Genomic DNA, 27,606 nt, shown 5'->3' on the forward strand with positions numbered 1-27,606 from the left:
GGCGCCCCCCACAGATGTATATGTTTATTCACTTTTGCCAGAATTGGATTTCAAAATGACTTTATACTCAGCTTGTTCAATACCCCAAAAAGAGCTTTACCCATCTCTGATTGCTAAAAGGGATCCTGTTCTCCATTTATTCTTATACCTCCTTTCTCCCATACATCATGAGACAAATGTCGTCCAGCTTAGAATAGCTGTCCCAGTGTGCTACTTCATGGTTTTGAGGAGGAATTGGAGTTATTTTGAAGATACTTCAAACAAGGATTCTTTTGCTTTCTTCTCAACCAAAGAGGAAAGTGCTCAACATTTTTGTACCTGTGAACTTGTTCATGAAGGTCAAATCACACTGGTTTTTGGTACCTAACACCAAAAAAATCCCCCAAATTCCCCTGAGCAATATTTGCTACTCACCAGTTTCTAAAAAGCTTATTTTGAATTGCTTTCTGATGTTGTTTTCATGATATTTGACTCTAATCAATAATGGAAAGTTCTTGCCCAGTGTTTCCAGAAATGAAGGAGCAATCCAGGTTTAATTACTGATTAAGAAAATCTATGAGCCCACAGTAATAATGACCATCTTTTCTTACCTACTTTATGCCAGACATTTCACACACATTATCTTTAATATTCAGAATAATTTTGTCTGCTGGTATACCAATGACAAACATTACTTTTCTCCAACAGAGCTTCAGGCAGTGAGATCAAAGGGTCAGTTTTGATATCTGATCACTGCTAGGTTGGTGAACACAATACAGCTTTGGAGTCCAATGAGACTGGATGACTGTGGCACCACCCAGACAGCCCTCCTCCAGGGACCTGCCCCGCCCCTATGAAACTTGTAGCCTGGAGGAGCAGGGGTGGGCTTTCTTTGAATAGGCGATCTCCAGGAAGAGGGGAGTGGGAGGGGCCACCGCACATGTTCATGTCTTCTAAATTCACCAGTCAGATCAGCCACTCTTCCTCCACTTGGAAAAAGTGAGAGAAAGGGAGAATACCCAGAATTTTATTTCCCTGGATGTTCCAGTCCATAGAAAAATGAAGCCAAGGAAAAGGAGTTTGCCCTTCCACAAAGAAACTGAGACTTCAAGGGGTCAAATGATTTGCCCAGGGTCAAAAGAAAGAGAAAGAGTGCAGGTCTCCATCTGACCCTAAGCCTATGGTCTTCCCTACACACACTTCTCATTGGACTTGATTTTCATGTTACAATGCAGATGATTCTAGCGACTCCTCTCCTAGCACTGGTTCAGCTACCCCTTTAATGAACCTGGGTCTGAGTCAAGGTATGAATCCTCTCTCTGCCACTTTATCAGCTAGGTTATAGTAGCTAAATCATTTAACTCTGAACTTACCATTTTATTATCTGTACATAGTGGCAGTATTCCAAAGTTTGCCAGTTCAAAATGCAGTAAAGTTTGTGTAAGTACTTTGTGAGTCTTTAAAGTGATAAACAAATATCTGGTTAACTTATTGCTTCCCTGAGGAAGAGAAAAACATACAGAGGCTGAAAACAGCTGGTCCTCATCACCTCTTGCCTGAAGCAGTGCACCATTCGACCTGGTTTCCTTGATTCCTGCCTGTCTTTTTTTTCTTCCTTTTATTTTCCTGGACTTACGTTTGTAAATCGCCACTGTTAATTTTCCACTCTTTAATGGTGCCTGTTGCCTCTCCCATCAAACTTGAAATACTCTGCCCAGTTTCCAGATCCGGCATCATTCTCATGTCCTGTCATTTCCCAGGATGGACCCTCATTCCATCTAACTGGCCCTGCTTTGTTCAATTTCTGCTTTCCTGCTTCTGTTGTAGCTCCCCCTGTTCTGTGCCCATTGGCCACACTTCCACTTCACCCAGTTAAGTGGTTGGTCACAATAAGCTAGGCAGACACTGCTGGCACTTCATATTAGCTTATTTACAAACTCCTTTAGGGATATAATATTACGCCCATTTTCCAGATGGGGAAACTGAGGCCACGTGAGGAGAGGTTTACTTGCCCAGAGTCCTTGTGAGCAGTATGACTAAAACATAAACCCAGATGTTCTAATTACAGCTGCCTCTCTGTTAAAATCCTCTTTCTTTATGGCTCTGCTTCCTCAGGCCATTGATTTCGCTCTTCTGTAAATCCCATCCCACCATTTAGCAATTGATTATATGTCTCATCACACTGACTGCTTCACAGTACAATGTGGAACAAGCTTCTTGTCTCCCTAAATTTAGTTTTGTATACATTGTTTTTGTGTGTTCCCCTGGTACCTAACACTACAGTGTTTGAATGAGAATAAGTGTACATTTTAACTGAATGATGGAGAAACCCGAAGACAAAATATCTGCCAAGAGGGTGTTTTGAAGCAGCAGCATCCCTTCTTTCCCCCTCAGAGTTGACAGGCACTGGCGTGATTATTGCCTACGGTAGAGCCACTTGATAGCTGAATGCTAAGTAAATACTTTGCCTACAAGGTGTGTAGTTCTCAGTGTACTTTCAATAACAACTTCTTTAGTACTGCAGAGGAAATTAGTTGTGGTTTCCCCTTTTCATAGATTTGCTAGCTTCCCAAGGTCAGTTTGCAGGGTGAGGCTGGAACTGACACCAGGGGGTCACATCCAGGCCGTGCTGCCCCATGGAGCATGGCAGACTCACGTGGGACAGGTTGTTCTCAGAAGCATTGCCTCCACTTACTGTGGCAATACCAATAGTTTGGGAAGGTTGGTAGCCTAGAAACCAAAATGTGCAGGGCTTATGCACACAGAGAAAACCACTGGGCGCCCAGGATGTTTGTTTACCCTTTTGGAGTTTGAACGCCCCGTGTTTTATTTCCGTTCTCTCTCTAATTTGTCACTCCACCATGTGTGTTCCGTGCCTATTAATCAAAGGCATACAGGACATTTTGCTTTTCAAAGTACATTTTCTTTTTTGCTTCTACTTTCCCCCCCAAAACATTCCATCATCAAAAAGAACACCTTGCTTCCTTTTCTCTCTCCCACGTTTCGGCTTCAGAAGGAAGCCCTAGTCTTTATCAGACCTGTGACACCCTAGCCCCTGGCACCACCTTCCTCATTTCCACCGGAAGAAGATGAGGTTAAACATGACTTGCTTTTCTTTAAGTATTTGTTGAGAGTACTCCAGAAGCCTAACCACTCAGTCTCCTTTCGCTCCAGGTTCTGAAGCACCTGAAAAATAAACACAAGATTAATGTGAGAATTAAAATGTGTCATCTAATTTATTACTGGTAAAGTTGGATTAGGGAATGTAGTGGGATCCCAAGAGAAAGTGAGATTTCCCACTCCTGTGGCCCTGAAATGTACTTGTCCTTCTAACAAGAGATGGGACAGCTAGAGGCCGAGAGGTGTAGCCACTTCACTTGGCTGCAGGCCTGGCATGCAGGCAGAGGGGGAGAGGGGGAGAGAAAGAGAGAGACTGCCTTGACCTCTGGCATTATCACTCCTTTTTTGATGTCAAAGAAAAAAAGTGGAAGTTTCATCTCTGTGCCTCCAAGAGAGCAGAAGTTCCCAATTTCTGGCAGAAGAAAGAAATATGGAAAGAGAAAAACATGTAACTTTTTCTACTTGATATACATTTTCTTGCAAATATAAGTCACTTTGAAAATAACGGACATAGCAGTAGGATATCTGCTTCAATATACTTAATCTTTCTTGGTCTCAAATTGAAATTTTCTGTACAGACGCCTACCATATGGAAATAAAGATTAGTGTGGACTGAAAAATTATGAAAATTCTATACGTGAAGACTTGTGAGATACAGCCAAAACAGTGCATAGAAGGATATTTATAGTTTCAATGACTTACATCAAAAAACAGAAAGCCTAAATTTAATGTTCTAATTCTCCAACTTAGGTAGTTTGGAAAAGAAGAGCAGATTAAATTCAAAAAAGTAGAAAGGAGGAAAAATAAGCATAAAAGCAGTAAGTACTGATGTGATAAAAAGCAAATGTAATATAGTGAATTAATAAAGTGAAAAACACCAGGACTCTGAAAAGACTAAAGAAATCGAAGAGCTCCTGGCAAAAGCAATTGAAAATTCTAGAATAGGTAAAAACAAATAAATACAAATAAGAATGGGGGAAAAAAGCATATAACCATAGATGTTGCAAATATTAAAGAAATTAAGGAAGATAGTAAGGCACCTTTAGGCCAGTAAATTTGAAAACTTAGATAAAATAGATAAATCCCTAGGAAATAATACAACCTTTAAAAAAAATTGGTTCAAGGAGAAATTGAGGACCTAAGTAGTCCTATCATCTTTAAAGAAATTGAATCAGTAGTTAAAATCTTTCCATTAAGAAAAAAAAATTAGTGGCCCCATACAGCTTTAGAAACAAGTTATACCAACATTCAAGGAATGGGTTAGTTCTAATAATACATGAACTTTTCCAGGGAATAGAAAGGGAACTGGTTTCTCCACCCAGTTTTTGAAGCTAGCCAATTTGATAGCAAAATAAGACAGGAAGAGGATCAGAAAGTTAAATTACAGGCCAGTCTTACTAAAGAACATAGATGCAGGTGCTTTTTGGTTCTGTGCTATAAAAAATTTTGAAACAATCCCTCAGGGGATACTCTTTGTCTAAGCCAGTCCTGAACTGGGGAGCCAGGAACCCAATGTGCATTCCAAGTCAAGAACACGTAGGTCAGATTTATTAAGATTTGAATTCCAAATAGTTGTGTTTCTCCTTAGACTGTATCATGCAATAGAGAATGTACATGTTTATTTGATCTCACGGTTCTTTTGCTTTTTTATGATCTTCCCTTTTCTGTTATTCTTTTTTCCGTATTCTTAAAGCTACTTGGGAGCCCACAGCGTCTCTGTGATTTGGCAGGACCCAGCTCCACTGAACCCGAATCCAAAAAAAGATCAATTTCAAAAAGAAAGTCTCATCTGGATCTTCTCAAACTGTAAGATACATTCTCATTTTGGGTCTGTATTGATTGGTGAAGACTGCTTCTCTGAATATCCTTAACGTTGTTTCCAAATCCCTGAAATTGTTTGAATCCATATTATATGAAATGGGACTAATAATGTACCTGCAGGCCATAGGAGAAGTCTTATCTCAATTTATTATAATCATATAACTTTCCATATTTTTATTGACTTCAAGAAAAAAGTGTACCAGATGAAATGTCCAAAAATTCTTCATTGGGGTTATTTTAGGGGAAAACTTTTTGATTTACAACACTGTAACTATATGATTCCTTTACACATAGCCCCTCTAGGAAATGGAATATTATCTGATTTGTAATAGTTGTAGTCACATGCATCTCTTCAGAAATACAGTTCTTTTATAGAGGAAGGTCCATATTATCCTATAGCCATTATAAATGTTTTCTCTTTGGAAAACTGAACATAATACAAAAGTGAGATGATTCTGTGTCTGTCCTTGTGAAGATTATAAATTCCCATCCACAATCTTTATTTGTACTCAAATAAACCAGCCAACTGAGAGAGTGTGATTCAAGGTGGGCCACTTTCCAGCCTGAGCATGTTTGTTTCACTTATTGTTCATTTTATTTTTTTGCCCAGATTTCGTGTAAATTACAGCATCTGTTTTGAATACTAGACTGTTCACCAGTCTAACAATTCTTACTCATTTTGGAGCATTTTTCTATGTTTCGTGTATTGATGCCGTCTTCTCCTTTGAACACTTTCAGCATCATGGATGGCATGACCGAGGCGTGCATCAAGGGTGGCATCGAAGCCTGCTATGCTGCCGTGTCCTGCGTCTGCACCTTGCTTGGGGCCTTAGAAGAGCTCAGCCAGGGCAAGGGCTTGAGCGAAAGTCAGGTCCAGCTGCTGCTTCTGCGCCTGGAGGAGCTGAAGGACGGGGCCGAGTCAAGCCGAGACTCCATGGAGATCAATGAGGCTGACTTCCGCTGGCAGCGGCGAGTCCTGTCCTCGGAACACACGCCCTGGGAGTCGGGGAACGAGCGGAGCCCTGACATCAGCATCAGCGTTACCACGGACACGGGTCAAACCACTTTGGAGGGAGAGTTGGGTCAGACCACACCCGAGGACCACTCCGAAAACCACAAGAATGGCCTCAAGTCGCCAGCCGTCCAGGAGGGCAAGGAGACTCTGAGTAAAGCGTCAGAACCAGAAGCCGTGGACCAGCCAGATGTGGTTCAAAGGAGCCACATGGTTGCCTACCCCGATATAACTAACTTCCTGTCCGTTGACTGCAGGATGAGGTCCTACGGATCCAGATACAGTGAGAGCAATTTCAGCGTAGACGACCAAGACCTCTCTAGGACAGAATTTGATTCCTGTGACCAGTACTCGATGGCAGCAGAAAAGGACTCGGGGAGGTCCGACGTGTCGGACATTGGGTCCGACAACTGTTCTCTGGTTGACGAGGAGCAGACCCCTCGGGACTGCCTGGGCCACAGGTCCCTGCGGACTGCGGCTCTGTCTCTCAAACTACTGAAGAACCAGGAAGCCGATCAGCACAGCGCCCGGCTGTTCGTGCAGTCCCTGGAGAGCCTCCTGCCGCGCCTCCTGGCCCTGCCCAGCGTGGACGAGGTGGACTCGGCCCTCCAGAACTTTGCCTCTACCTTCTGCTCAGGTTTGTGAATCATTTTTTGCTACATAGTCAACAAGAATATTCAGAACATTTTGCTTAAGGGGCAGTTGCCAGCATGCGTGAAGTTTGAAGTGCTCAGAGCATCTCAATGAACCTTTGGGTTTCTTATATTTAAAGAGAGCGAAGGAATGTAACTTACAGGTGGTGGTTTGTTTGAAGTGCACAGCAGTCTATGGCTGGAATGCACTGTGAGGTTGACAAATATGTATGGTGCGGAGTAAAGGGTAAGGGGTAACTGCATTCTAGAAAGCGGCTACGGACTGAAACACAATGACAATCTGTGATTCTCAAAACACTGAATTCTTCCTATACTTCTACGCCTTGATGTCTAAAAATCATAGAGCACTGCACTTCTGGTTTATTGTAAATTATTTAAATTATTACATGTAAATTATTTCAAATGAGGTCTTGGAGCAGATGCAGGCTGTCCTCCCAATGTATTCTGAATTCCCCTGAACTTCACACGGTGTGTGTGTGATACTCCAGTATACTATGGCAACATCACGTTCTCCAATCTCAGACCCTTCGTGTCTGTCAGATGTCAACATTGTGACCCAGACCGTAATTTAAACAGGAGTGCTGTGGGCATCTTGGCCGAAGTATACCAGAGAGTTATACTAGTTTTACTGAAGTTATACTAGTTTTATTTTTTTAAGAAGATCGTCACCTAGGATTTTGGTGGAGGAAGGAGATAAGGAACACAGGGTAGCAGCATTTCACACAGGGAATAATTAATTTAAAGACTGTTTTCTTGAAAGGTACTCATAAAGGGAGAACCCAGCTTTTTCCTTTCTATGTAGGGAAAACCACACTTCTTCCCTATTGTGTTTCTTCCCTCTTTTATGGGCCACACAGAACACTGTACTTCTGAGGCTTCTGGTCATCAAATGTGTAGAAGTTTTCCCCCAAAACAACAAGCAAGCCTCTGACACCAGCTGGGTGTCCTACAGTTGAACTCAGTTCTGATGCTACCTACCTGCTACCCCCACTACAGACACCAGCTGCAAGCCCAGGTAACACAAGTTACCTGTGCTTCTGATGGACTGGCTATAAACCAGAGGTTCCCATGACCCCCTCCTTAGGTTTGCTTAATTTGCTAGAATAGCTCACAGAACTCAGGGAAACACTCACTTTGGTTTACCAGTTTACAAAAGGATATGATAAAGGATACAGATGAACGGCCAGATGAAGAGATACATAGGGTGAGGTCTGGGAGGGTCCTGAGTGCAGGAGCTTCTGTCCCCGTGGAGTTGGGGTGTGTCACCCTCCCGGTGTGGATGTGTCCAGCAACCTGGAATCTTCCCGAACCCCCTACTATTGGGATTTTATGGAGGCTTCCTCATGCAGGCATGATCAATTATTAGCTCCATTTTCAGCCCGTCTCCCCTTCCTTGACGATGGGGTGATGGGGGTGGAACCAAAAATTCTTTGCTCCCATTGAGGAATCATCCAGGAGCCCCCCCAGAGTCGCCTCATTAAAACAAAAGATGCTCTTCGTGTTCTTATTGCTTAGGAATTTACAAGAGTTTTAGGAGCCCTGGGTCATGGATGAGATCAAAGACACATATGAGGACAAGAGATGCTCCCAGTGTGCTTATCACTTAGGAAACCACAAGAGTTTTAGGAGCTCTGTGCCAGGAACTGGGGGCAGAGACCAATGTATATATTTTCTGTTATCTCATAGTGCTACAGATAGAAAGCAGTTAATGGGTGCAAAAAATTTATGGCAGGAATAATTGATTGCCTGACCCCAGGGTGATCAACTGTGCCTTGCCCTGAAATTCAAGGGTCTCTTGACCACAGGATATTGAGGTGCATGGACCTCCCTGGGCCTGTGCTCAGGACTAGAAAGGACTGACCCTGAGGACCAACATGGAACCATCGAAAGCCAAGATCACCGCTTGCTCTTCCACCACTGAGCCTTGAACATTTGTTTGTCGTGATGCTTCCTACATTTGTCTACCCCATTTTTGGTCTTCTAACAACTAACACATCACATACACATACAAAAAAAATTCTAACCCAGTTCCTGGAACTTGGTAGAAGGGACTGCTGTGTTGTAGAAAGGGAGCTTAGGTATCTTTAAGAAGCTGATCAGATTGTCCTTTGTCAAAAGGACAAGAAAAACACTTTGATCCAGGTATATTTAAGGAAGAACGTTTTTTAAAATGAGAATGATCCAATACTGTAGCAGCAAGCACCAGCGGAGATATGGCACTTCTAATCCTGGGCTGCTCCGTGACTCTCTGACCTACCTAGTGGTTAGAAGAGATGCATATAATTTCTCAACTTTCCTAACTGCACTGTGATTCTTTTTAAGGCATGAAAATACCAATTTTTAAGGCTACCCAACATTTTTTCTCAATATTTTCTTTTTGGAATTAGATATAAAAATAGAGTTTGGATATTTGATTTGTGTGAAGGAATATACACACACACCAAAAAATCATGTTTCATTGAAAAACTAGAAAAATGTATAAATACTCTTCTTAAAAATTGTATTTCTCCCTAATATCTTTTATACCACCATCATTAGATTTTATTCTTTTATTGAACATTCCCAGTGTATGTTTTTTGTGTATGTCTTTTTTGTTTCTGTCTCTTTGTCTCTCTCTTTCCCTCCCTCTCTCTTTCTCTCTCTCTCTCTCTCTCACACACACACACACGCGCACACACAAATTTTTTTTTTTTGAAGATGTTGGGGGTAGGAGTTTATTAATTAATTTATTTTTTTTGCTGTGTTGGGTCTTCGTTTCTGTGCGAGGGCTTTCTCTAGTTGTGGCAAGTGGGGACCACTCTTTATCACAGTGCGCGGGCCTCTCACTGTCGCGGCCTCTCTTGTTGCGGAGCACAGGCTCCAGACGCGCAGGCTCAGTAGTTGTGGCTCACGGGCCTAGTTGCTCCGTGGCATGTGGGATCCTCCCAGACCAGGGCTCGAACCCGTGTCCCCTGCATTGGCAGGCAGATTCTCAACCACTGAACCACCAGGGAAGCCCCACAAATGCTTCTTCAGTCAACATTTATAGAGAAACTTCACTGTGCTATGTCCTAAGGGTGCAAGATATGCATGATTTATCCTCAATAAATATTTATTGACTATAGATTGATGAACTTGCTTTTTGGTTCCCAAAGCTATGAATAGTTCATGTGCTGAAAGAATCAAGGGTAAAGCCTGAGTTGGAAGGAGTTTGGTAGGGCCTCTGATCCTTTGCCTCTTCCCAGCTGGAAGCATTCTTGCACGGAGGAGCTTGGCAGCCTGCTCTGACCAGCTTGATGTCCCTGGTGCCAAGGCAGAGAGTCTGGCACCCATCAGTGATCCCCCAAAACAGCTGTGTATCAGATCACAGCACTGCCCCCTGGTTGCAGTAATGATGGCCTTGAGTCATCAAGAAATGGTAAAATTGTATTTAGGCCCTTCTATTTAAAGTTAAAATTATCCATACAAAATAACTCGGCTGCAGAAGTTTCAGCATTTAAGTATGTAAGATTCAGCTCTCAGATAAATTCATGTTTACAAACAACATCTCCTAGTAATTCCAGATTAAATGAGTTGTCACAGTGGTAAAGATGACTTCCAAAGGGCTTGCCTCATTTCCTATGAGAATCAGGAAACATAATCCTAGCAAAGTCTTTTTACAAAATTTGAAGCACAGCCTCACATTTGTGTTTTTGTGTCTTTCAAATCAATACTTATTTGTAGCACGTGCACAACAGCACTTTAGTGAATGTTTTATGGGACCAGAATGCGGCCCCATGAATGTTGCAAACTGCTCAACTTTTAGAGGTCTGTAAAATGTCCCGTCAGACCCAACATACTGTGCCACTAATTTTTACATGTAGAAATCAATACCTTGAAAAGAGGCTTCAAAATCTTTCGGTTGTTTCCAAATGCAGTTTTTAGTGATTGTCTCTAACCAAATTGTTAGTCATCTGTCTTTTTGATTCTGGTGACCTCCACAGCGCTTTTACCAGTTAGGAGTGGGTCTCTGTATCTGAATTACAGACCCGTCACTTTGTGGTCCGGCTGCCAATAAGCTGATTCTCTTCAGTTACCACTGTGGTTTAGTGGTTTAGTGGCTCACACAGACTGTTGCTGTGGGTCAGCCGAAGCGACTGGATGCTGGGTCCACGTCTGGCCTGAGGCAGAACTCTCCCTCCCTTGCACATGTCACCTCCAAGATGAGAGATGAGTGAAAGAGAAGCATCTGTACCTGTGGGACAAGGGGATGGCAGATTTCCTTTGTTCACCCAAGAGAAAGTTATGAAAGCCAAAATAGGAGAAGGGGAGAAGAGAGTTTTCTGGAGTCATAACCCAGATATTTTACTCATTATTAACTTCTGTGTCAAATGCTTCAAACCTTATTTTCCCCAAAACTCCCATTGAGCATTTGTCCCTGACTTGTTAGCAGGGTCTGCCCTCCTGGCTAAGGTCAACCTCACTTGGTATTTCTCAGGGGCTCCTGTCCTCCAACAGCTAACATACAGTTGAAATGAGCCTCCTGAATTCCACATGATTCAGGGGAGCTTTTTCTTCGAAAATAATTAAAGCTTCTTCTGGTGGGGGAGTTTGAAAACCTTCAGACAGACATGGGTTTTATAAAGATGGTATTGGACGTGAGCTGTGATAGCTGCCGTAATGCATCTGATCCTGCATAGAACAAAGTGGCATCTGTGTAAGGTGCTCCTTGGGGACCAGAAAGCAAGAGCCAGCCTCCCCCAGCCATTGACAGAGGGGCACGGGCATGTGGCTTTGGGATTGCTGTTCCTTAGACTGGTGGTGTTTGGTGAGGATCTTGAGACTGACTGTGACTAAGTGTGAGGCTTATTGCAAGCAACCTGATATTTATGAAGTACCAAATTTCATAAAAGGTCGTAGAGCTAGTGTGGATCTCAATTGTGCGAGAAGTATCTATTTATTTAAATTAAAACAAATCTGCCTCCAGACCTCCAGCCTGCCTAACTGGCCAGACATTTGATCTTTGCTAGCCCTCAGGTCCCCATGCCAGGGTAAAACTAGAAGTGGGAGCTTATGTGGCATCTGGATAGGGAGGCCTCTCACCTTGCACATTACCAGTGTGCCCCCATTGTCCCACTTCACAGCCTTTCTGGGAGGTCCCGTAATTTCGCTACCTCCCTGCCAGGGTGGGGCCTGGAATGTTCTGGCAAGGCTGGGGGCCCCCATGCACATCCTGTGTCCTCCTCCGGGGTCCTGCCAACCCTCCAGGTGCTGCCAGATAGCAGGGAGCCACAGACCTCCATCCCCTGCCCAGTCAGGGCATCTCCCTTCTCTTCCTCATTGCTTCCTCCTCCCATCACCTTCCGGAAATCGACCATAGTCTCTGGAAGAAGCTCTGACTTTGTGAATACAGAACCAGAAAGCAAGTATGTTGTTGCCAGCTTCAGGTTTTGGTCCCATGATTTAAACACCCCAAAAGGTGATAATGCATATTTACCTCATTGTGGAAAACAGAAGGTAAAATATAGGTAGAAAACCTCGCCTCTACCAGTTAGGATTAGCTTTGTCTGCATAGAGTAGGAAACTCAACTGATTACTTAAGAAAGAAAGATTCATTAACTTCCCCCTACATTGAGTCTCAGGCAGGCCGTCCAGTGCTCTGTGATGGTCTGGGACTCGGGCCCGTCCTGTCTTTGGAAGATATTTTGGCTATATCTGTCAAACTTAATATATGTATTTATTCTGCTTTTAGGAACATATCCCACAGATATTCTTACAGAAGTGTTATTTCATCATTTCATCCTTTTTCATAATTGAAAAAATATCAGTGTCTACCAATAAAGCATTAATTAAATAAATCACAATACAATCATGCAGTGGTATATGCACAGTTATTAAAAAAGAATGAGGCAGATCTGTAAGTGCCAGTATCAAGAGATGTCTAAGGTATATTGTTTAGAAAACACCTAGTTGCAGTATAATGTGTGTCATATGATCTCGTTTGTGATTGTATTTCCACGTAATACACAGAAGGAAGTGAGTCTTTTTGGGAGGGGCCTCATTGGGGCTTGGGAGAAGCAGGGCTATTGTTCATATTGTTTATACTCTTCAGTACTGTTAAATGTTTCACATCAAGTATTTAATGTTTACTTTAAAAAGAAACATCAAATTAGCTTAGACATGGAAGGTACTTTTCAAGGTCATTTTATGCTAATCTTGTATCCAGTCTTGCACTGGTAACCAGTCAAGCAAGTGATCCGTCCTCCTGTTGCTAACAGTAAAGGACATCTTAATGATAGAGAGAGAATGAGCTTTAGTTACAGATCAGTAGAAAAAAACCAAATAGCCAGAATATCTTAAAGGTCATAGTTACTATAATTTGTCACCCCAAATTCAATAACACTTCAAGGAGACCAATCAGAAGGATGAATGAAAATAGAGGATCCGTTAGGAACATGATAGATTGGGATCTTTTCCCAACATTAGGAGCAAGTACAGTGTGGCCGAGTGCAAAAAGCCTGGAGTCTGGGCCCAAAAGACCTTTGCCAATTTCTAGCTGTATAACTTTGGGCAAATTACTTAACACTTTCAAGTTACTTTCCTCACTGGTAAAATAAAGTGGGGCATCTGATATATATCAAATTTATATATATAGATAGATAGATAGATTGATATATATCACATGAAATAGTATATGAGAAGAGATTGGTTCTGGAAAATAGAAAGCATTTAATAAATTGCACCGATCATGTTATTTGCATTATTAATATCACCAGTGAACTATATCTGGTAAATCAAGAAAATTATCTTCCTTAAATTAATAGATTATACCTTCTTTTGTTTTATTGTCAAATTTGCCAGTTCTTTGTAAGAAATTAATCTGCATAGAGATATATGCCAGTACCAACAGATTGCCCCTAACACGTCTAACAAATTATTTCAGAACTCGGCATAGCCACCAGCGGTGACTTCCAGGGCTTTGTCACACCTCTGCTAATGATTTGGGTCTTCATGTCAGCAGACACATGAGCTTTTTTCACTTTCAGCATCTGAGCATGTGCTCAGGTTCCAAAAGATATTCCAAGGTAAATAGTTGGTTTCAAAATTTTAAAAGAAATTATTACTGATGTCTAAGACCAAAGCCACTTGCAGATTCTTTTTTTTCCCCCCTGTTTCATAGACTCAAATATTCCTTTCACCTGTGATCCAGGGTAGTTAAATACCCAGCAACACTGCGTGCTGCTTTCTGTGTACTGTGGAAGGAGACTGTGCTTTATCTACTCCAGAGAACTGGAACCACCCCACCAGGACCTTAAGAGGGTGGAGTATTCCTATGGACCATCAGGGCCAAGACACAACTGCCCGTGTCCTGACCAAGGATTTCATTTAAAAACCCACTCTCAACCCGACCTTCCTTTTATAAATGCCCCTCAGCCCATGATTCCAAAGTACTCTCAGTAAAAGAATCTCGTAAGGCAGCTGCAAAGTTCTCACCAAACTCTATACAGAAGGCAAAGGGAATGCCTAATCTTTGCCTGCCTTGGTGGTTTCGTTGGGATAATAGACATACTTACTCCCACTAAAAAATGTTTACACTGTTCTCAAATAGAGCAGAGGTCTTAAAGTTTTTTCAGCTTTGAAAGCTTCTTCTGATCCGTATCTCCTTACCAGCATATTCATTAAGAAGTTCACAGATATATAAGTAACCATTCCAGTTAGACATTTGTATTTCCCACTTACTTGACCAATAAGTTTTGAGAATTTTTGCACTGCATATAAGAGGCACATTTTTGATTAAAGGATAATTTTAGACATGCTCTGAAGAGTATTTAGGTGCGTGTCATTTGCATGCACATATTCAGGATGGGCTGTTTCACCTACTTCCCTAAATCCAGCCTCAGAGTGTTTGTAGGAACAAGTGTAGCACTGGGGCGGACATAGTACCAGGTGAGGAGAAGCAGGCTTGGGTAATTTTTGTCACCCCAAGCTGTCTGTGAAAGTTTGACCTAGGCATCAACTCTCTCTGGCTGAATGAGGCCATCTTTAGAGCATGAGGTATCACTGGTTTTTGTTTTTACAGTTAATTTATGAAAAACACAGGAGCCTTTCAAAGTGAAAACTATACTATGAAATATAAAGGAATGTTTCAAAACAGTAGCTGGGGGGAAACCAATAACTTTTTTAATATAAATTTTGAAACTGTTTCCTCATTGAGTAACAGCTTTTATTGAGATATAATTCACATACCATGCAATGCACCCATTTAAATTGCCCAAGGTTTTTTTTATTATTATTATTATTGCACTATTATTTGTTTTAGTTGCTGCAGTGAACCCTGGCATACAAGTATCTGTTCAAATTCCGGTTTTCAGTTCTTCTGGGTACACTCCTAATAGTGCAGAATTGCTGGGTCATATGGTAATTCTGTGTTCAGCTTTTTGAGGAACATTATTACTTTTAGAAAAGTTTGTACTTATGAGTTACTGCACTAAGCATCTTAAATGTGTATTGCATCTAGTTGCCATAGCAAACTTTTTCATTCATTCTTTTTTTTTTTTTTTTTTTTTTGTGGTACGCGGGCCTCTCACTGTTGTGGCCTCTTCCGTTGCAGAGCACAGGCTCTGGACGTGCAGGCTCAGCAGCCATGGCTCACGGGCCCAGCCACTCCGCGGCATGTGGGATCTTCCCGGACCAGGGCACGAACCTGTGTCCCCTGCATCGGCAGGCGGACTCTCAACCACTGCACCACCAGGGAAGCCCGTCATTCATTCTTATTCATTCATTCAGCAAGTAATTTTAAAGGATCTACTATGTACCAGGCACTGTTCTAGGCACTGAGGTTCTCCAGTGAACAAATAACAAAGTTCCACTCTCTTGTAGGTCTTACATAATAGTAGTAATGGCAGACAATAAACAAATATATATATATATTAATAAATGCCATTAAGGCAATGAAGAAAAATGCATGGTGAGGAGGAATATTGCAGAGGGTGGTTGTAGGTACGAGGGATGCTATTTTAGATGGAATTAAAGGGGAATGTCTGTGAAAAGCTGACACCTGGGCAGAGCCCTAAAAGAATCAAGGCAGGGCTTCCCTGGTGGCGCAGTGGTTAAGAATCCGCCTGCCAATGCAGGGGACCTGAGTTCAAGCCTGGGTCTGGGAAGATCCCACATGCCACGGAGCAACGCCACAACTACTGAGCCTGTGCTCTAGAGCCCACAAGCCACAACTACTGAGCCCGCGTGCCACAATTACTGAAGCCCGCACACCACAACGAAGAGTAGCCCCCTCTCGCCACAACTAGAGAAAGCCCGCGCACAGCAACAAAGACCCAACAGAGCCAAAAATAAGATAAATTAATAAATTAATTAATTTCAAAAAAAGAATCGAGGCAGCTAGTCATCCAGAGATCTTGGGAGACCATTCTGGGGAGAGGCAAAAATGCAAAGGCCCTGAGGCACGTCCAGGCTTGGTGAGGTCAAGGAACAACAGACAGGTTGGGGTGGCTGAGGGGAGGGGCGGGGTCCGGTTTTTTTATATTGTGATGGGAAGTCATTTGGAGAGTTTGAGCAGGAGACAGAGGCAATCAATTATTCTGCCTATTTCTAGGTAAAGAAGACTTTAAGTGATTTTACCAAAGCACCTGCTGAGTAACAAAAGAGATTTTCCTAAGTAGGTTCACTCCGGAGTGCATGCTCTTCCCCACCAGTCCAGGGCGTGTCTCTGCCCGAACGCTATTCCTTGCTGGCTGTCGTTGCTTTTCAGAAATGCCCTACGATGTACTCCTTCCCTGGGATTGGTTTGTGGCTCTCCATAAGCGGTAAACCAGACGTTAAGCGGGTCTTGCCAGGCGTGGTGTTTGAGGTCTCTGGATTCTCTCCCGCAGGCATGATGCACTCCCCGGGATTCGACGGGAACGGCAGCCTGAGCTTGCAGATGCTGATGAACGCGGACAGCCTGTACTCGGCCGCGCACTGCGCCTTGCTGCTCAACCTGAAGCTCTCCCATGGCGACTACTACCGGAAGCGGCCCGCCCTGGTGCCAGGCACCATGGTGAGTGTGCGTCTCCGCCCCGCCACGCCGAGGACCAGCAGCGGCCTCAGGGCTGGCACCCGAGCGTCACTGCCACGAGAGGGATGGCCGGTGTGTTCTGTCTCACACTGATGTGGAATGGGTGATGCCCGCGGGGCTGTGGAGGGTGGGCGGATGTGATGCCCAGGAACCGTTGTGCAATTTGCACGCTCGGTGAGCCGCAGAGCTACCCACCTAGCTCCAGGAGTAAAGAACCCCGTGTGCCTGGAAAGGGCTGCCTATCAGTGGCCCAATAACTTCATCCAGTGGCATTAAACACACATGTGTAAGACATATTCAAAAACGTAATCAGCATGTTAAGTAACAGCAGGAGATATGCAGAGAATGGTCCCCTTTGCAGAAGAGGCAGGCATGCTGCTACAAAAACCCTTCACTGAGTTCGAAAGTATACCGAGAGCCACTCGGACCCAGAACTAAGCTCACTAATGTCGATAACAAAACACCTCCTGTGAGGTGATGACAGTGATGAGGATTCTTCCGTGGTTGGCTCCCTGGCGTGAGCACACCCCTCCATGGCGGACCCTGGTACCAGTTGGAGAGCCTAAATCCATGGAGCAACATTAAGGGATCAGCCATCATTTGTTTGATAAATGATTGACAAATTGTATGTTTCCGAGGGTAAGTGGTGGCTTCATGAGTGTAAGTCAAGTGTCTCTTGAGACACGTATGTCCTTCAGGGAGCACATGCCACCTCTGCTGCTGATGGGACAGTCAGAAGGAGGTGCTCTGAGAAACACGTCTGTGCATTTTCTAATCCTCCCACGTGTCATAGAGCAAAAGTATAAACTGTAGTATCCCTACTCCTTCTACAGCGTTTCTTAAAGAGATTACATAAATGAAAGGACCTTCATGAAGTCTGGGACGTTTCCATTGCCGTTTCCGCTTCCCTCGCCACCCTCTGTCCCCCAGTCGACAAGGTTGTGTTTTTCCCATAAGCGGTGACTCAGTGACTCGGGACGTGAAAAGGCAGCAGAGGAACATGGGAGCCTGTTTGTTTGCAAGGGATCGTATTTGGTCACCTTCTCGTGTGATCTTCTCTGCAGAAGGAGTTCATGAAGCAGGTCCAGACCAGCGGGGTGCTGATGGTCTTCTCCCAGGCCTGGATCGAGGAACTTTACCACCAGGTTCTCGACAGAAACATGCTCGGAGAAGCCGGCTACTGGGGCAGCCCCGAGGACAACAGCCTTCCCCTCATCACCATGCTGACTGGTCAGTGGCTCCTTGCACGGCTCCATGGCACTCGGTGGGGTGGGGAGGGCCCACGCTTCAAAGCCCCTTTCAGGGAAGCAGTAGTGTTTCAAGCAGACTTTGAAACAGCACCCACAAAGCCTCCCTGGCAGTTGATGACAGTTCCAGGGAAGTGTCATGAGTTCACCTCATAAGAACTTTCTTTCCTTTTTCCACGTGGGACTCTGCAGGCTCACTGTGCCCCATTGGATTAGGAATTATTTAGCACCTATGTCTGTTGGGATAAAACTGTAGACCTCTTCTGGGGATTTGAAGTACTGTCTGGGCGCAAAGCCCAGAATTATTCCTGGAAACTCTCACATGCTCATAGATACCCTGTATCATTCAGTGCTTCTGAGAATTTGCCAGTAATGTAAAATGATTGATTTTAAACTTGGCTTCATCCCCATTTCTTGTCCATATCAGAGGTCCTCCCTTCCCTTCCCAGCTGTACCAGAGTGAAAAAGAATGCAAGGGAATTGCCCGGTGTTAGGACTCTGCACTTCCACTGCAGGGGGCCCGGGTTCAATCCCTGGTCGGGGAAATAAGATCCCACCAGCCACACAGCATGGCCAAAAAAAAAAAAAAAAAGAAAGAATGTAAAATAGCTTGCCCAGCATCTTTTCTTTAGTGTCTTGAGTTTTTAAAATCCTATTTAACTATTGGAAATATCATATGAGAACATAAAGAGAAGTATGGGGTGTGGTCATAAGGCAACATTTTGGCAAAAGCAGCCACTCATGGCTCTGCATGGCATAACTACAATGTCAGGTCAAGATCGGGGAGTGCTCAAAAGTTTGGACTGGTCATCAGGAGCCTTAATAAATTTGATCTGAGTTCCCAGACTGGTTTCTATCTGAGTGATCTTTTCATGGCTCCCACTGATGCGATAAGTAGAGCATGGCCCTACATGGACACCTTCCCTGCCCCCTCTGTGGTGTGTATGTCCTCACACAGCTCAACACGGCTTTGCACCAGACAGGGCACACTGGCAGGAACCTGGGGCAGTCCAGCTGGGGGGCAGAATCTGTTGTCCCAAAGGATATGTTATATTGCCTGTGGTTGCCACTCTTACAAAGGTGGCAGAGTGAACTACTGACAGGTGGAGACCAACACTGAGGAATTTGGGGGAAGGCACTATTTAGAAATCAGGCAGCGAGTCAGACATACAGTGAGGTCTATCCATAGCAGGCAGTGTCTTGGTCATTGTCTGGCATTTGGACTGTTGGTTCCAGAACTAGGATGGAATTGGGGGAAGCAAGACTGGGTCCCAAGCCTTGTGGACCATCATCACCAGACAAGTGACCAATTAGTATTTTATTAATCATGATAATATTTACATCCATTTGAAAAATAGGAATTCATATTTATGAAGACATTTATGAGACATTTATTCAGTCTACCTATAAGCAATGCTTGATTTCCATCTCTCTGCACAAACTGGCTTCAGATTGAGATTAAAGGTACTGTCCAGAGCTTCTAAGTGCCTTGGAATTTAGATGAAGATCTTAAACATGCCAGCTTTAATTTCAATACCATAGCTTCTGCCAAAATGAATCTCTGAATTTCTTCCCTGAATCTTAACACAAGGAGTCATACAGTAGATGTAAAAATGAACAAATAGGGACTTCCCTGGTGATGCAGTAGTTAAGAATCCACCTGCCAATGCAGCGGACCTGGGCTCGAGCCCTGGTCTGGGAAGATCCCACGTGCCGCGGAGCAACTAAGCCCGTGCGCCACAACTACTGAGCCTGCGCTCTAGAGCCCACGAGCCACAACTACTGAAGCCCGTGCACCTAGAGCTCATGCTCCGCAGCAAGAGAAGCCACTGCAATGAGAATCCCGCTCACCGCAACTAGAGAGAGGTCGTGCGCAGCAATGAAGACCCAATGCAGCCATAAATAAATACATACATACATACATACATAAATTTTTAAAATTGAACAAATAACAGGCTATTCACAGGAGCCATATTCATCAGTCATCACTGTTAATCAGCCATCTCTTTTATAATGGAACAATAATTCAATGTTTCATCTATAGGGAAGTTATCTAACTTTAGATTAATGATAGAAAAATAGAGACTTTTCATAAGAATTCAACAGAATTACGTTCTGTGATTCTTTGTAGCAAATTTCAGGTGTGAAGTGACAAGTGAATTTGAGCAGCAATTAACCTAGAGCTTGGAAACGTCCATCTAATCTTTTCATTATGTGCAAGGAAAAGCAATAGCAGTAACCTGGTCCTCAACACTGTACTACCTGTGGCCATTCCTCATGTCATGTCATGTCAACATATTCTATAGAGTGTGGAATTTTAGCACTTAGATAAGCTTTGTGTTACTTGAATTCGTCAGTCCTTTACCTAGCACATAGGAAACAAAACTTTGATACATGACAATTTCTGGCAAATGTCATTAGACCATTTGACCATAAGTCAAATTAATTTCAGTGAAACTGCTCGGTTCCCACTGTAGTAGTCCTATAGATTTCTCCCTGCCTTCCCTCCCACACCCAGTTTTACTGAGCGGTAATTGACATATTAATCCCAGGTGTACAACATAATGATTTGATATATGCATATATTGTAAAATGACCATCACAATAAGTTTAGTTAACATCAATCACCTCTCATAGTTACAAATTTTTTTCTCACTGAGGTGTGAGAACTTTTACGATCCATTCTCTGAGCAACTTTCAAAGAGATGTGTTACCAGAAGTCTCTATACTTCTGGAGTTACTGTAAGAATCAAAGATATAATGAAATAATTTTCAAACACCATGCAAGCCTCACCCTATTGGGGTGAAGGTGAAGTTCTAAAGTCAGGGAATAAGCTTCTGTTACCCTCTTCTCCCATCCCCTCTGTGTGGTGCATTTGCCTATGCTAGTTGCATTCAAATGCATATGCTTCTACTCCATGGTCACTCCTCCAACGGTTACTTCCTTTTTACTGAGGAATTTGGGGCCCAGAGAATGGAGTACCTAGCCCAAGGCTACAAGACTACTTAATCCAGAGGCAAGGCTGAATCGAAGCCCAGCCCTCTCAACCCAGGCCAGTCTCTTCTTACCAGCATGTTAAGGAATGGTTCATTGAAAGAATTCTGTAGATGAGAGTACATTTTAACAAAAATTTAAACAGGGTGAATTAGAATCCCATACTGAGCTGAAGTTTGGTGTCATGGAAGGAGGCCTGGATGGGTGTCAGAAGACATGAATACTAAGTCTAATTCCTTCCTTTGCCAGCCTCATGACTTGGGCTATTTACCTACCTTGAATACTTATTTCTTCCTCTGTGAAATAAGGAAAGATAATACCTACCCTGCCTATGTACTTGGAGTTGTTGGGAAGATCTAATGAAAAAAATGTTACGTGAAAACACTTTGAAAATTGTAAGGTATTATTATAAGGTATTGTGCTTTGCAATCAGATTATATGATTATCTGACCAAAGAGACTTATCCTCCTCTTAATTCTTTTGAGGAAGCTCTGAAAAACAGATCCATGTTGGAGTAACCTGTCCATATAAAATGTGGGAATGATGCCACGATTTTGAATAAAAGCGAGTATGCAAAGATCCAAATATTCTAAATCAATAGATTTTCTAGCAACAGAGGTATCAGAATTTATCTTTATTTTTTCAAATAAAAAAATGCATCAGCCTAACAGAAGAATGCTCTAGCAATGAAAGAAAACTGTACTGAATGGATAAAACAAAAATTTTAATATTCTGATAAAAGGTTGCTACATACTTGGTACATAACAGATCCCATAACTGTTTGTTGGGAAGAAAATGAATATTGTGGTAGCCATTTGTTTTTGACTGGAGTGTTCTTTAAAAAGAAAACAAAAAACCTTGCCCTTTTTCCTTGACAGATATCGATGGCTTAGAGAGCAGTGCAATTGGAGGGCAGCTGATGGCCTCAGCTTCTATGGAGTCTCCTTTCACCCAGAGCAGGAGAATTGATGACTCCACAGTGGCAGGTAGTGACTTGGGTCTTGAGTTTATGAATATACATCCATCGCATGTGTTACCAGCAATTAAATTATTATGTGGCAGAGTTCTGTACTGACGTAAATGAATTTAGATTTCATCTTGGCAGAAAAATACCTGATGGAAGTTACTAGCATCATCCAGCTGCTGATGCAACATTCATTATTTATAAGCACAAAGTGAAACACAATCCGATATAACCCTTTCCATTGTATTTCCTGTAGTAGAATTGCACATGGCTTGATAATGCTAATGTGATGGTCAGAGAATCCCAGGCTGTTCATTGCCAGGTGGTTTTATCTCCAGAAGGTAATCCACACCCCTTCGCGTTCTAGGTGTGGCGTTCGCTCGCTACATTCTGGTTGGCTGCTGGAAGAACTTGATCGACACTTTATCAACCCCCCTGACCGGCCGAATGGCGGGGAGCTCCAAAGGGCTGGCCTTCATCCTGGGAGCTGAAGGCATTAAAGAACAGAACCAAAAAGAACGCGATGCCATCTGCATGAGCCTCGATGGGCTGCGGAAAGCAGCACGGCTGAGCTGTGCTCTAGGTAGGGTGGACATGGTATCCCTGACCTATGGCCCAAGGGGTGTTCCCGAGGACCACATTAGGAACGGCCTAGTGGACAACAAGTCTTTTAGAAGTGCTTCTGCCAGGTGAGTGCTTAGAGAATAGACTCAGTTAAGGGGTAATTGTTTGTTTCCTCTAAAGGAGTTGCAGCCAACTGTGCGTCAGCCCTCGCCCAGATGGCAGCTGCCTCCTGTGTCCAGGAAGAGAAAGAGGAAAGGGAAATCCAGGAACCCGGTGATGCCATAGCACAAGGTAACAGCAGAAGGGCTAGAATCCACCTGGTGCCTATGTGCGGTCTGCACGTGCCCGCACACACGAGCAGACACACTTGTCCCTGTTGCACGTGTGATACACGGCGTATTGTATACCACTGGTGATCCTGCTGGACCACAGGCTTGGGTCAGTTTTACATGGCCGACCCTCCAGACTGCTCACAACAGGTCCCTCTGGACACAAAAGACATACTGGCTCCTGGCGACTAGGCAAGTGCACTTGGCTGCTAGCCAGAGGCCCACCTGGCTCAGCTCTTCACACCTGTGGCGTCCTCTGGCCACTGGCTTTGAAGCTTCCCAGGGTGCACATTTGAGGACCCCCTCAGGCTACAGTGGGAAAGATAGAATGGCCAGGGTTCTGAAGGGGGGAATCAAACCGATGGAGGAATTCCTGAGAGGAGGCTCAGGAAGACTTTGCTTTTGTCAGAGAAAAACCTGAGCTTTGTGAACTTGGGAAAGGGTTGATTTTTAACTTGTTAAAATTAGTCAGTCAATGAAGTGGATGGTTATCTAGATATAAGGAAAGAGAATGGCCTTTCTAATAGCAGTGGAAGATAAATGGCAGACAGCAAACAAGGAAAAATTGGAAGCTTGGTCCAACTTGTGCTAACAGTGTATCAGGTATATAAAATAGGTAGTCACAGAAAGAGTCAGCACATTTTTAGCTGAGAAAAACAGGTCAGGTTGGTGCCTCAAACTTGAGTAATAGAGAGAATCATGTGAGAACAAAGCAACTCTTACACATCCGCAGTGTTAACTGCAAAAGGGTATCACACTTTTACTTAAAATGTACAACTATAAGTTACATAAAAATACTTAAAGTTCTTCAAAAACTATTAAACCAGAGCTAGTATTTGAATTAATAGACAAATAAAAAATAAAATCAATATCACATCCGTGAGACAAATGATGCTTTGCTAAAAATCAGCTTGCCCTTTACAGTAGGAGCATGGTTCGGCTTCCTCTGTAGTGAACGTGCTGTGTTTCTGGGTTCTGGACCATTGCTCAGTTTTCCCACTAGACCCATCTTCCAGTGACTGGACACCTTAATTCATGGAGGATGCTGTCGTTTGGCCTTGCCTTGGCGTTTTGCGTAATTGACATCTTAAGTCACCTTCTGCATCCTCTCTCATTCATTATCTACAATTTAAAAAGTGTTATTTGAAGATCACAAGTATAAAGTAAACTCAGGGAGTGAAATGATATGGGAATTTTCAGTTATAAAGCGGTCATCGTGGCGCTGAGTGTGTACATACGTATGTTGTTTTACATGATCATGATCATGAACACCTAACATTAAATAAACCTCAGAGAGGACTTGGGAAGGCCAGGAATTCTTTCTTATTATCAATATGAGTACACAGGGGCAGAGGATGGGTCTGGGCACAGATGGCTTTAGCTGGGATCGGCACTTGAAGCCCGTCACTGCTGTGACTGACCCAGATCCCAGGGGTGGGCCCAGAGGAACTGTACCTACCAGCTCAGAATCCATGGACTTCTGAAACCCCGGGGCTGGGGTCACCAATGTCTGTGGGCCTGTGGGCTGGGTAGTTTGCATGATGAGCCTCAGGGACCTGCCATTGAAGAGCTCGCTGCCAGTGACATCCAGTGACATCTCCCGTTTCCTTTTGCTCTTGCACAAGAGCACATTCTTTCCTTTCCCTCCTTTCTCCCTCCCCTTCTGTCTCCCTTACTTGGACTGTTAATTCTAATGAATGTCTTTCTGACGCAGTGAAACTAAAAGTGGAGCAGAAACTGGAGCAGATCGGGAAGCTGCAGGGGGTATGGCTGCACACAGCCCACGTCCTGTGCATGGATGCCATCCTCAGTGTCGGCCTGGAGATGGGCAGCCACAACCCGGACTGCTGGCCACACGTGTTCAGGTGTGTGACCGGATCCCCACTCCCGCAGGCCTGGCACCGCCTGCCGGTGGTCGGGGGGAGGGCCGGGAGGGGGCCTGCCGTGGGGAAAAGGTAGAACCCCACACCTGCCAGCACGTAAACAGTTCACAGTAATTCACAGAGTTTCGAAAAGCCCCAAGTGAGAGGTTAGAAAGAGAAGAGGGAATACGGGCCCAACTGAATGTATGTCTCAGAGAACCGAGTGACAGAACTGAATTTAGGAAACTGTGAACTATCATTGACATTGTCTGTGAGAGGCAGATATGTCATCCCAGGGAAGAAAAACTGATTCTTAACTAGAGGCTGGTAAAAGACCACATAAGTTAGGTGAATACTAGGCAGATCTGAAAGCTGGTCATGTGTCAGCAACATAACATGGCTGTATGTTTATTAATGTCCTTTTTATTGACAGAAGGAATTTTGTTAGCTTACATGGACATATAATAAGTACAGCTTGCCTACTTTTAATTTAGCTAGACAAAGGAAAAAATAGAACAGTACATTGTGTCAAAGACAGCCAAAAGTTTGCCTCTTAGCTTTGTAGTATCAAAGTAAAAAGAACCTCCCAATCAGTTACACAGTTCACAGCACCTGTAAAATAAAAACAAAGCGAGAGCTCCACAGTCCTCCCGCGACCAAGAAGAAAAGCCTGCTTTCCCTGGCACTGGTGGTCGGGTGGACCTCGGACAAAGGGAGGACCACTGTCCACCTGCAGCAGGCACAGGGAGGCCGTGGCTTTCTTGCCCATCTCCCCAGCACACACGCCAGCCTGTATAAGCTCAGTTCTGGCCGAGTGGTGGAGGGCAGTCAGGGGAAGGATGGTGGCCCGCAGCAGGGCTCGGGCATCCAGGTCTTGGCCAGAGCACTGGCCAGATCTAGGTTCTGTTTATCATCCTCAAAGCAAGTACAGCCTTGAGTGAGCGTTGGTCGACTTTCAAAGATCATTCTAGGGTTGACAAACTCATCTTGAGAGGAACATGTGAAAGGGCCAGCATGAATCGGCCTGGAGCACAATGGGTTTTAATGTGGAGGCTGGTGACCCGCTACTCTCCGTTGCTTTCACAGGCAAAAAGAGAGAAAGACTTAAATTGCACCCAAGCAATTTCTATGGAATCAAAAAATGGCCTGATTATGGAACATCAGAGTGGATTATCCAGGATAGTCTTTCCTAGTAACTGGACTTATCCTGGGATGAGGGGTCTCTAGTCCCAGGTCCTACTGGGAACAGTTTGGAAGCTGGCAGCTGTATCATATGTTGTGACTCTTCTCTGAGTTTACCGTGATTAGGTGACTACCCCACCCACTGCCCCAGTAGTGGTTACGTGGAGCTATCAGGACCCCAGTGGGACATGGCTGGATGGAACCCCTGAGTGAGGGCCCACTGTGGCCAGAGGGCCAGTCCGCCATATGCACACTCATTCTGGGATCTCAAAGTGAGGAGATGTCTCCCGAGTCCTGACTAGAGCACGAGAGAGAGGGAAGATGACCCTTTGGGAAAACTCACTCCAACAGCCTAAGCCAGTACGCTGGACAGGACGTACCTCGATAAACAGAGCTCTGTTTCCAAACTTTCACCAAGGAATCCTTAGCCCACCTCCAGGCTGTCTGGTCCAACTCAAACAAAAGTATGTATAGCGGGAAGAGGGGAAGTGGGGGTGGAGAGAGAGGGGGAGAGAAGTGGCTCTCGCCAGAGGAAGGGGAACAATCCAGGAGGAGTGTAGGGCTGGCTCAGCTCCTTTGTATCTCACTGTGGGGTCGCCAGAGCGGGCCCGGCTGAGCTGCAACTTTCAACGGCTGCTGTGTGTGACTTTCTCCAGGGTGTGTGAGTATGTGGGCACGTTGGAGCATACCCACTTCAGCGACGGCACCTCTCGGCCCCCGCTGACCATCAGCCAGCCTCAGAAGGCCCCCAGAGGCGGACTCCTCGGGGACCCGGAGAGCGAGGGCTCACGCCAAGAGCAGAGCCTGGAGCAGGGGAGCTCCCTGAGCGCGGCCCCCATCATCCAGCCCCTCTCCATCCAGGACCTCGTCCGGGAAGGCAGCCGAGGCCGAGCCTCCGACTTCCGTGGGGGCAGCCTCATGACGGGCAGCAGTGCCGCCAAGGTCGTGCTCACGCTCTCCACCCAGGCCGACAGGTGCGCGCTGTTCCCGCCACGCCCTGGGGGGCTGTCCCCCAAAGAGCACCCATCGTCCGCTGGCCACACCACATGCTCCTCTTCTGCTCTCAAAATCATCCCCAGGACAACTTGATTTGTTAGCCAGTCATTGAAGCCTCTTGTCATTTTTTTCAAGTACGTCTCTGTCTGCCATCACGCTGCACACTCACAATGAACTCTTTTGTCTAGAGGCTAAGGCTGGAGGCTCAGGGGTGGGGTCAGGCAACCCGGGGCGAAGGCTCTGCACTTACTCCGTGACCACAGGCAACTTCCACAGGCCTTGCTTTCTCATCGTAGAATAGGGCCATAACATATCATAACTCTCACAGGCTAGCCATAAGGTTAAATTAATTAGTTCACTGGAAGTAGTTAGGACAGAGCTTGGCAAATAGTAAACATTTGCTATTTTTGTGATAATATTTTAAAATCCTGCACCCAGGAGTGTGATCTAAATTGATGCCCAGCAGTCACACTAAGATGTAGAGGGAGGAATCAACAGTAATTCCAACTGTTAGGTGATCCTCCTCCTTTAAAAAAAAAAAAAAGCATATTTATTAGAGAAAATGCAATCTTAAAACATTTAAGAATTTATTGCAAGACTAATATATACCATTTGTTCCCCTCGTATAATAAGGCTAAAGTCAACATTTGTCCCAGTTTGTCTTCAAAAAGGTTTTTCTTTCTGCCTGTGCAAAATTACAATAATGTACTAATATTTGTGAGCTATGTACAGATGATAATATATTGTGATCATTTGGCTACTTGTTCCTGTGGCTGCACATGAAACTAGACGAGAATGAGCCCCCTCTTTCCTGTTATCTGCTTTTCTGAATTGAGGTGGCCCTTCTTGATG

General features: G+C 44.3%; 1 protein-coding gene across 1 annotated transcript in view; it reads left to right on the forward strand.

Moving 5' to 3' along the window:
* Window positions 1-27,606, forward strand: part of ARFGEF3 (ARFGEF family member 3) — a gene marked incomplete at its 5' end in the record, with an annotated part of 187,936 nt that overhangs the window by 105,723 nt on the left and 54,607 nt on the right. Inside the window, 9 exons of the mRNA XM_081250676.1 lie at window positions 4,793-4,905; window positions 5,659-6,569; window positions 16,431-16,597; window positions 17,680-17,845; window positions 21,736-21,843; window positions 22,189-22,404; window positions 22,566-22,676; window positions 24,429-24,579; window positions 26,415-26,732. Coding sequence (XP_081106802.1) covers window positions 4,793-4,905; window positions 5,659-6,569; window positions 16,431-16,597; window positions 17,680-17,845; window positions 21,736-21,843; window positions 22,189-22,404; window positions 22,566-22,676; window positions 24,429-24,579; window positions 26,415-26,732 — 2,261 coding nt within the window. The remainder of the gene's footprint in view (window positions 1-4,792; window positions 4,906-5,658; window positions 6,570-16,430; window positions 16,598-17,679; window positions 17,846-21,735; window positions 21,844-22,188; window positions 22,405-22,565; window positions 22,677-24,428; window positions 24,580-26,414; window positions 26,733-27,606) is intronic.

This window comes from Mesoplodon bidens (genome assembly GCF_964165515.1).
Source record: "Mesoplodon bidens genome assembly, chromosome: 12".
Taxonomy (NCBI): domain Eukaryota; kingdom Metazoa; phylum Chordata; class Mammalia; order Artiodactyla; family Ziphiidae; genus Mesoplodon; species Mesoplodon bidens.